At 39.4% G+C, this 11643-nt stretch overlaps 1 protein-coding gene across 2 annotated transcripts in view; it reads left to right on the top strand.

The window, feature by feature from the left end:
- LOC108725186 (uncharacterized) overlaps window positions 1–11643 on the top strand; it is a 37687-nt gene that overhangs the window by 8566 nt on the left and 17478 nt on the right. For both annotated transcript variants that reach the window (XM_018452037.1, XM_018452038.1), the window contains exons 2-3: window positions 8764–9077; window positions 9931–10170. In XM_018452037.1, coding sequence (XP_018307539.1) covers window positions 8803–9077; window positions 9931–10170 — 515 coding nt within the window. In that variant the 5' untranslated portion in view covers window positions 8764–8802. The remainder of the gene's footprint in view (window positions 1–8763; window positions 9078–9930; window positions 10171–11643) is intronic.

Genomic DNA, 11643 nt, shown 5'->3' with positions numbered 1-11643 from the left:
CTCCCTCCCCCCCTCTCTCTCTACACCTATAATGGTATACCTATGTATTCGTGTCATATTCAATGTATACAACGTTTCTCAGTATATATATAATTTTTAAGGTAAAACAGAGATCTGGTGCTCCACTAGTTTGCATTAAAAAGTAGCATTATTAATGAATGAAGCAGGGAAAATATGTGTTCTCAGGAATAAACACTTACGAAGTACGTTCTCTGTGAAAAATAAAAATGCGCTCCTACAAAGTTTATTTTATTTTTCGAGATTTTTAAACATTTTATGACAAAATGGAGTAAATCGAGTAAGAAAAATGTGCTTTATCATATTTTTTAAAAATCAGATTACCGTATATCCTATATATCCGTACAGTTTAATAAATTAAAATCAACATAAAATACGCAAATAATCCGTCAAGTTTTCTTCGTATATTTGTCATATACGTGTAAGACAATTGAAAATTGCATCACTAGAGTGGTGTTTCGAATATAATAGAAAATGAAAGAATTAATAGGATATTATAAAAATTCTTCTGAATTTTCTCTTTTTTGTATTTCCTCTCTCTCTCTCTCTCTCTCTCTCTCTCTCTCTCCTCCCTTTATTATTATTTACCCCTTTAATTTGTGCCTGACCGTTGGTGATATCTCACGGTGAGACGTGCCTCGTATGAAGCATGCCATAACTCGTCGCGATCCGACAATATACGTCGGGCAGGAGCACGATCTTTTAAATTAAAGTCATTAGATCCGTAGCATTATTACTAAAGGCTTGATACTCCATGAGACTTCATAAAATCCCATAAGTTGATTCAATGACGCAATTGCAGCGTTGCCACAGAAACGAAAGAGGCCTGTTGTGCTTGACGGCGCCAATATACGTTTGATGGAATTATACGTATCCTACTAAGTCTTAATTAGATTCTATTTTAACAAAAGTTTACTTAACGTATAATGTTCAACACATTAATAACAAATTAAGCTTGCTAAGATTTATTAACTTTCCGAATTAATCTTAAAAAGGATTAAAACTGAAATTGTAATTAGGGGATCTTTCTCTGAATCAGTTTTGCGTTGTCATGTAATCTGTGACTGAAGGGATATTCGATAATTTCATTCTCTTAATAATAATTCATCTTTTCATACTACGTTTAATGTATTCGTTTAGAGATACAGAAATTCACGTGTTAACGATCAGTACTACACGTCATTGAATTAACGCCAATAAAACCATCCGAAGTCTACGTTGATTATCGAGTTGACTATATATAATTATGATCCTTTTTCTTTTTCTTGCAAACTTTTCCTTTGATGAATCAAAGTTTTCCCCCGGCGAGATAACGAGCATAAAATTATGGGCCATTCGCCTCGCGCGATCGTGAAATTGATCCAATTCTTTCATTCTCCTCTCCTCCTCCTCCCTCTCGAGGGCGTCCTCTTTTTAATTGAATCGGATTATGGAAACGCGTCGGGCATTTCAGACGTCGTCGTGGCGAATGTCAATAATCTTAAGTGGCCATGAAAAGCGGGATTATTTGAAATTCATTGGATTTGCTGAAATCTCGAGCTGGTCGCGGCTTTTTACGCGGGATATGTAGAATCGAGATGGATATCGCATGATAAAGGGTAAAGCTAGATGTACGGATGCACCGTGCATCTCGCTCTACACATCGTCTACTAATAAATTTACTTGTCGACGTTGTACATATGTATTCGGCTTTTGTAAAAAGGGAACGATATATTCGGATCGCTATCACGGAAAATAAAAAGAGTGCAACGCGGTATTCTAGTTTTCGCAAAAAGACCGCGACGTGTGTTCGAAATCCTGTTTCTCTAATGGAAAATTTTAGTTTTTCTCAAAAGAGAGGAATGATATTCAATCTCGTTATCTTAAATACCGTTATCCGGTTTTTTTTTTAAAGAAGCAAAACATACGCTATCAGAAAAGGAAAAAAATGGGTAAATAGAAATGAATGCGTTTGACATGTTAATTGATTGTCATATAACTGGTATTGATATAGCCTAATTTATTAGATCAAAAAGTGGCAATCGTATTCAATTAAATATTGTTTGATACTTGTGTAACCATTACTCTTGTCAAGAGCAATAAATGTGTTACCTTATTACCGCGACATATAAAACATTAAAATTTATATTAGAAATCTTGCTTGGAGAATTGATATTTAAATGTTGATTTAAGATTGAATCGCCAATGTGTCTCATTCCAAGAATTAAAATACTTGGGTAATGATGACAACTTACGACTAACTTTGCTGAAACAAATCGATCTCCGAGTTTGGCAAAGTATCTGCGAGATGGACGATAGTGTGTGTGCACGACTGACAATACAGACGAGCTTAACGATCGACTTAACGATACTAGCTTCATAAAAATTTTACATTGTACACACATACTGTGAGCATAATTCACGATACACGATAAAACCGAAAACAAGGCTAATGTGATTGTCCGTAATTGCAACGCATTTCGCAGACAACCGCGGTGAGAGTCCTTCGCGATTGAAGCGATGCTACATAAATTTCAGTACGTTGTACATTGGCTCAAGCCCAAACACTTAAGCGTTTGCATCGTCCCCGTGCGATCCATGTATGTATTATATATATTGTATCGATACACCTAGGAAATTTCAGTATTTCGCTCCGTCGACGTCTTGGAAGTACCAATTATACTTTTCATCTTGAAAGTGGCCGATGCTTTTAATAAACATCAATATTTTAAAATGCCTCGCGCGCGAGTGCGTTTCTATGTATATCGACGATACTGCGACAGAATCAGATAATAAGCGGCTACAAATTTGCCGATCGAAAAATCGATTTTACAAAATTATCAGCTTAACAAGATTACTAAAGTTGTGATGTCGGATCGTGAGATCCAGAGAATTAATACCTTATTATTAACAACGCCGTAAGTTTCTAATATGCCCAGGTTATTTATGAGCTCCCTGCTGACGAGTTTTAAATCGAATCGAAGTACGAAATTGCTGTTTATCGATTACGATCGAAAACATCAATCTATATTCTTCGTTATCAAGTCTAATATTAAAACCCCTTGCGGCTCTATGAAACGAGACGCAGTGGCCATCGAGTCGCCACCATCTAAGAGGGTTGGCGTTTCTCCCCGTTCGACAGTAGTCGTTACACAGGGTCGGAACGAACTTCGCTCGTAGCACGAAGTACTCGTGAGTACTCGAGGGATACGCGCGGAAAACGTAGACGAATTTGCATGAGTCTGTGATAATCGATCGTCAGAGCGATACGGTACTTTGGTCAGACGCTTCTCTGCGTATGCCTTTGTCGCGCGTTTAAAAAAAAAAAAAAAAACTACCAGAGAATTGTCGAGGTCGTTCAAAAACATTTTTTCTTCTGAGAAAGCAGGAAGAAAACACGATATGACGACGCGTGTCGAGCGTCGCGGCGCGGCGCGGCGGGATTCAAAATGTGCCGATTGTATCTGTTGGTGCCAGTGACCCCCTATTGATTCCACGCTCAGCGAAGCACAGACCAGACCCTCTCGTTCCCACCCCGTTACTCTCGTTCTCGGCCTCTCTCTCTCTCGCTTTCTCCTTCCCTACTTTCCCCTACCTTCCTCTTACTCTTTCTCTCTCTTGCTGCCGGCTCTCTTTCGCCTCTTCACCACCCTCTCGTTTCCTCGTGTTCGACTACCCTCTGTGCGCCCACCCTACCCTCTCGCTCTCTTACACGGTTACGCGCGATATACCATACTATACCGCCCGTTCGCAGCGGTGTCCCACGCCAACGAGCCCAACACCGGTTTCACCCTGTAGTAGCTGCCAGCCGACTAACCGACCAACCAGACTGGGCGAAAATAATTTTAACTCTGTCACGAAGACCCTGTAAAACCCACGTCCTACCTGCGGCCGTTCGTGTGGCTCACTGTGGCTGGTATCCCGCACGTTGGCTAAGTCGACCGCTTCTCTCACCCTGACACAATGAAGGCGGGATTATTAACGGAGCTAAGCGTTCCACGTTGCTTCGTTGTCCTCTTGAAGCTTCTGGTGAGCTAGGAGACTGGCTTGAAAAAGTAGCGGAGATCTCTGAAAAGTCCGTAGAAAAATACGCCTTTCCTTTTGAGACTTTCAATCAGACTTCTTGCGTGTCTATTGTTCCATGGAAGCCATTAATTTTCTTTTATCGAGTAGCAGTATTTTGCAGTAACCTTTGAAGTAAATAATTGGCTTAAAGCGTATTCTTTGACCGGACGCCTTCTTTCACGATTTATCATTTAATATTAGATATCTTGGCCGTCAAACTAGCTTAACACTCTGTTAAAGTCTGCTTGACATTAATGAAAATTAAACGTCCGTTATATACTTTTATACTTTTGAAATATATGTCTAGTTAGAGTTTCGATATCAGGTTTAGTTACATTAAACTTTTCGAACCGTATAAGAACTACGAGCAGCTCAAAAAAGATTTGATCAATCATAATTTTAACAATTTTTTTTTCTAAATAAGCATCCTTAGTTTTATATGTGGGACTCGCGAGTGATATATTTCATACTTTTTATCTCAGCCGTGTGTTTCCGTGGAGAAATTCCCATTTTTCTGTTCCGAGCAGACCCCTTTAAGCTCTTTATGAGCTACAAGAAATTTGTTTGTGTCCAATAGGAGGCGCTTGTGATAGAGTTTGAAAACAAGAACGAGTCGATAGTAACCGCTGTAGTTTCACTGGAAATCGCACGACGAAGAGTTACTGGGACAGTCGGTCTATACATATGCCGTTGTCTCCCCCTTCCAGTCGTTTCTGAACCTGCGTTAAACTGTAGATCGTAGATTAATGGCTGGTAGACTACGTTGAAAATGGGAGAATGAAATCGTTTATAGAGATTCCCATATTTTCAAGGAAGCCGTACGTTTCGCCACCGTTTTCGATCTTTATTACGGCAGCCATCGGTCTATAAATTTGTGAGAGTACTCGACCACATAGTTTTACTTTATTAGACTAATACCAATTTTATGATTCTTCACAAAACTGTTGTTCGAACTTGTATTATAGAATTTGTAAAAAGTATATAAATGATATATGTACATAAAAAGCGATATAAAAACTGAAACTTTTATAGTAAGCACAATAGACTTTGCGGATTCGTGATTAAATGTATTAATACTAATGGGAGGTGATGATCAGACATCTGTGTTTCATGCTGGAACACACAGCGAGAATTACGGACATTTCTCTTCGGATAAAATTAGTTTCGCTGCTGCAATCTTCCTCTATTCCAGCAGGTGATCACATGTCCCGTCATATATGATGGAAGATTCATGGAGAATTCTCATTGTTACACAGGGCGAGGAGAGGCTGATAACGCCGTCGGTTCGTTCATCCCGTTTCCGCGCCAAGTAGGCGAAAGCGTACTTTTATCACTGTCGAGGAACGGAATGTTCGTTCTTAAGTTCTACGTGCATAAAGTCTAGATTCTATGGCACGAATTATACGCTATTTGGGGCAACGTGCGCCGCTCGCGTGCTTCCGTAATTCCGGCTGTTTCACATTGGCGTCCGGAGAAAAGCAGCCGAATCTTTCCACCGAATTACGAAAAATGAAACAGAACACAGGACACTGATATCGCGTGGCAAATTCTACTTTTGTATCGCGTACGTACTTTATTTGCGCATTACATGTCGCACATTACGTAAAGTTATGCAGTCGTTTACAGAACAAATCATGCTTTCTTCAACAGTCATGCGGTACTGTTTGTATTATTACGTAAACTTTTTCTTCGACTTCCGCCTCTCGTGTTTTCAATGGAAAAATACTCAAATGAGGAAGGGAGAAACTGGGTACATGTAACAGAACACGGATCCACAGTCTCTCGTTTAGAAAATGCCACGTGAAACGACCGACGGAAATACGTTACCTGTCGGATGCCAAGCCGCGGCGGACGCGAAAGGATAAATCGAGTTCAGCTATGCGAAACTAATAATGCCCCGTGCCTGTCCGGCATTCCCTCCAAACGGCGCCGTTTCTCGCACAGCTACGTGCTTCCATAAATGAAGCTGATATATAACGCGGAGTATATAATATAAATTAGTGAATATACGGTGTCCGCTCGCTCCTTTACGTCGCTCCGCAATTCAGCGCTGACTCATGCTGAACTCACCCACCATGCCACACACCAATTGAACGCTGCGTATGATGACTCATGCACGCGTACGGTATCTCCTCCCTTCGGATGATGAATCAGGACACGTTCTCGAAAAAAAAAAATTGGAACATTCTATTGTGACACGCTTGAAAACTTGATTCAGTTTTCTTCAAGTGTTCAATTTCCGATAGATAGATACGTATAATAAATACGACAAATAATCTCCCGGCTCAGAAAGTACAATATTTATTAACAAACGCAATTGCATCGTGAGTTACTCTAAAGGTATTCTCTTCCTGCCATCAGTCTCTCAAATTAAATTCGCGGTTACCTTACATCTGAAGCAAACGTTTTTCTATATTTTTCGAAGTAGGTTGAACTAGAGCCCCTAGAAAAAAAAAAATATATATATAAGAGTCTGGCCAATGTTCCAGTTTGATGAAAAATGTACACATACCATACACGTGCACTTGCACAATTGTATAACGCGTTTTACATATTTACTTTTCATTTTATCACGTACTAAGTTATCGTCTGATTGATCATCACGTGATTAGTTACCAGTCGCTATTTTTCATCAAGCCAAAAAATAGTACAACATAGGGGGGGTGGGCAGACTCTTACATGTAGGGTTTCTAGGTTGAACTATGTAACAGCGTCACCAGCAGCATCAACACGGTTGAGAACCCGGGACATCGACCGCGGAATTTTCATAAGTCTCGAGCGGGAAAAGTGTTGTTAATTAAAAGCGTAAAGTTCATCTTGGGTAAGGCACGTTGAACCCGACGAGACTTTGCTCGCATCGGAGTTACTGCATAACAATAAATTCGGCGCTGAAAGTTCGCGACGGGGTTGGTCGGCTGCGCATAACGGGCGCTGCTCAAGGTAATAACTCGAGTTTTGGAATAACTGTTTGCTCGCAAATTTCTCCACAAAGAGAGGAAACTTCCGGTACTTGTCCCGGCGAAGTACGTATACGCTCGAGCCTATTGTGAAATGAAAGAAACTTGCGACAGGTAATTATTATTGTGTAATTAGGGATAATTCACCCTCTTGGAGATACCACTGCTCTTGGAATTTCATGCAAAAATTCCCTAAAGCTCGTAAATGATTTTACAATAGACTTTTTTTTTAAACAAGTGCTTTTTATTATTTCTGCAAAATTGGAAAAATCGTTCGTATGTAAAATTCTCAAACAACTTTGTAATAATTTTAATTCTATGTCGGCAATGTGAGATTTCCATCCTTCGCATTCGCAATCACGATCGAACTTCAGTGCAGAATTTTATATCATTTCGGATTGTATAAAAACCTGAAAAGAATTTTGTATAAAAGCTTTTACCCCCCATAATGAAAGTATTTTTTATAAATTTAAATGTGTCTACCAGAATTTATAATTAAAAAATTAACTGTGTTTTTAAGGTTTTTGAGGGGAGGGTTAAAATAATGTTTGTATCAATGAAATAGCTCGTATTCGCTGTGGGAAGCATATTAATATTTTTCCAAAAATCTATTATAGCATGATTGAAATTCAATTTAAATTTGAACGATTTAAGAATAATTTTGAGATCAATGACGAGATATATCTCGCAATAATCTCTTTTGGATAATCCATCTCCGATAATTTTGGGCACGCAAGAAGCTAACCGGCTGCTCGTTCGAATATATTACAATCTCTGTATTTCACCCCGTATACACTACTGACCCAACCCTTCCGCACTCGGTGCTCCAATCCCCTTTGAACACCGCGGCTCTGTATGAAGTATAACACTTTCGGTGTCGCGTACACGAGTGGTGGCGCGAGTTGAGTGGCGCGTTGTTCTCGCACAAGTACGACCCCGTTAGCAGCAAAGGGAAGAGATTTTTCATTCGTATACAGAGTTGCTCGAAACTGCAGTGGTACACACATTTTTACGATGACCCGTTTAGATAACTGTGAAAGTGATCTTTCTCTACAGGGGACTTAAAACTAGCAGCGCGAATCACCACAATCTAAAAAATATGGATACAGATTTAACACCAACGTGCGGTGTTTATATAATCTTCGCCGTGTTGATATAAACACCAATATGATGAGAGTTACATAAATAAAAATATGATTTACTCTCTTTGAGAGTACATGACACTTCACTCGGTATTTCGTGCAAAGATTTCTCTAAAAAACTCACAAGATGATTTTATAATTAGATTTAAAAGAAAACTCAAAACACCTTTTATTATTTCTGAAAATCGGAAAAGTCATTCATATGTAAAATTTTCACAAGATTGAAATGAGAATTTTAAATAATTTTTGTATCAATAAAAATAGTTCGTATATGCTGTATTAATATTTTTTAGAGCATATTAAATACATTAAATATCATTATCTTCAGAATATTTTTTTTTAAGAGAAATATCATTTCGATCTTTCCGAGAAGGAAAACACTCTTATATCATTGGACACTTTACATGACACATGTGCAAGTAGATAGAGACATTCGTGAGACGTTGAAGAATACAAGGAGAGATCGCGCCAAGCCGCCACGTCTTTCGCTTCTCGCTGTCCAGTGGTATACACCTACCTAAAAATGCAGGAACGCGCATGAATAGACGTCACGTCTCATCTACGCCGCATTTAACACTGCGAAATCCTCTCTGTGCCCGCAGAATGGACATCCTGCTGCGAGACATGAATGCGCCGTGGCGATGACAAGCCTGATCTTGGAAAACGCCGATTTGAATCGACTCTTTCCGAAATGCCGGCCTAGGGGCGGTCTACCCCCGGCCCCGGGGGCCTCCACGCAGAGCAGCCAGCAGCCGCATGACAGCCCCTGCCAGACGGAGGCCGCCGCTATCACCACCACCGTCACCGCCGCGACCGCCGCAACAGTCGCTGTCACCATCGCCTCTACGAACACGTCGACGAGTGCCTCCGCGATATCGGACAACATGATCGACCTCGAGCGCGACACCTCCGACAGGCAAGTTAAACCGATTTACCGAAGTGAGGGGGGAGGTAAGAGAAAGCGAAGCGGGGTTGCGATCGGGTTAATCGGGGTAACTCCGGAAGTACTACGAGAAAAAGCTGATGGATTTGAGTCTAATAATTCAATAGACGGTTTAATTGTCTAATATGCGGAGCATGTCTGAAACTGGCGTCGATATTTTATAAAGGCTCATTTTACGTATAGCAGAGCAGAGCAGAAAATTTATATATAAAGTACTAAATGCGCGCAGAATAATGTTATATATGTTATACAATTGTACATTTAACAATAATTTTGTAGCTTTTAACAGTACCCGTATCACTTTTTAATGAGCTCGTAACGAGCAGAATATTAATGATATGAAAGATTTTATTTCTGCATATATTTTTATTATGCAATTGTTCCACTTAACATTTCATACAAAATTATAGGATGGTTAATTATGTAATTGAGGAGCCAGATGGAGCGCAGGCGTACGGAATGAAGATGAAAAGCTGCATCGTGAGAGGAGTGTAAAACATAATTAGATTTATGGACGAAGATACGTCGCACACCTTCGAGAGTAAATTTCTTCTATCAACTATTTAATATAATTTTAAATGTAATTTCAAATTTTTGGAGAAATAGGTCGAAGTAGCATTAGTTCCATCGAACTCCTCAATTAATTAATAATAAACGTGCTGTCGATTCCCACCATAAAGAGGTGATCCGGGAACGTTTCTTCTTTTTCTTTTTTTAATTGTACTCAACCGATTTGCCGATTAAGCCGATTAAGAGTGCCAAGTTACGTTCGTAGGTATAGGAAACGAGCGAATGGCAGAAAAAAATCAGGTTCGCTGTCCCGTAGGACGGCGAGCGTGGTGCCCGGTTTCACGGTCGAGGGCCAACTGCCGCACGCCACGAAGCCGCTTTCGTCAAGCTCCTCCTCGGCGTCCGGACGCAGTGAGGACGCGCCACAATACGGTAGCCTGCCGGGTAGTGATCATCAGGGACAATCGCAGCAAGACGATAGCGGACCCGAGGGAAGCCCTGTGTACATTTTGACCTCGACCAAGGGAGGCCCCAGCTATAAGCTTCGGGATTCGAGGTAATCAACAATCACTTAACGTTCTACAGAAATGTAATTAACTATAAAAATACCGACAGTTCGGGAATATTTATTACCAACGGAGAAATTATACTCTAGCTACGTTTGCCATACGAATATAGCAAATTGCCGCTATTTTAGTCGCCGCACTTTGGAATACGTATGAAAATATTTACGATTAATCTTCCAAAATATAGAAAAAAAGATGGGAATACAAACTTTTAGTGAGTACTAAATACCCTCTTTTCTGTATATTTATAGTTAATGGGATTTAAAAAATTAGCTAAATGAAATATGGGAGAATTGAGTTAATTTAGTACTCTGTCCAGTCTCTATATACAGAGTGTCTTAATAATTATTATCGCTTTAAATATCTTTGAATTTATAAAGTCCAAAGGAAAAGTTAATCAAAATAGCACGAAAGGGGCAACATATGGCATGAATTTTTTTCAGGTGAAGACGCTTCGGAAATTTCAAGGCAAAAACAACTGATTTTCACAAAGATACGTAGTTGCATATTGCAAATTGCATAATTTCTTTACATCAATTGATTCAGCTCATCATTCAGTGCATAAAAGTATTGAAGTATGATTGTCAAAACATTAATAGTTTACGAGATATTTTATATTTCATGTCAAAATGTGCAAGAATAAAGCATAAAAGTTGTGTAAACTATTGATTTTTTGATACCTTCATCTGAATACTTTTATATAGCAGAATATTTAGAAGTATTTAAAAAAAATCATATAATTTTTTATTTAAAAAACGAAGATGCCCTTGAAGTGTTCGAAGCGTCTCCACCTGGCCAAACATTGTTATCGAAATATGATAGTCCTCTTCTGTGTAATTTTGATTACACAAATTTTCCTTTGGACTTCAATAAATTCGAAGGTATTTAAGATAAAAGTTATTATGTGAATCACCCTATAATATAGGGCCTATATACACAATATATTTTAATATTGTATACATATATTATATATGTACTTAAAAAATTGAAATGACGAAAATGAAACGCGAATAGTAATGAAAAGTGCACTAAAGGTCACGGTTTCAATATTTAAAAAGGAAACGAGTTAAAATAGAAATTAAAGTTAATTGTGGGGCGTTTGAATTACCGAGTTAAATGGTTAAATCGTGCGGAGGAATCGATAACGGGTGGCGGAAGCCAACGTGTGCGAACACTTGTGTACACGCAAAAGTGTGTTACGTGTCGTATCGCGACGTTAAATTCGAGCGTTCGCTCGCGATGTAACGTGTCCGTCGTCACGATGAAAGTCCATTTGACGTACGGTCTTTGTGTATCTACAGCGGACCCGGTTTCGATAGCCGATACAGTTTCTACAGAGGTTTCCACAGAGTAACGAGGATTCCAGCGCGCGTCATGTCCATGTATATTCAACGGGGCGTTAATTTCAAGCTTAATACCGACGATATACTCGAGCGGAAATGTCAGTCAAATATCAGCCGCTC

This window comes from Mycetomoellerius zeteki, unplaced genomic scaffold, assembly GCF_001594055.1.
Source record: "Mycetomoellerius zeteki isolate Tzet28-1 unplaced genomic scaffold, Tzet1.0 scaffold328, whole genome shotgun sequence".
In the NCBI taxonomy this organism is placed as follows: Eukaryota; Metazoa; Arthropoda; class Insecta; order Hymenoptera; family Formicidae; genus Mycetomoellerius; species Mycetomoellerius zeteki.
Note: the sequence above shows the minus strand (reverse complement) of the source record. Positions and strands in the feature narration are given on the sequence as shown.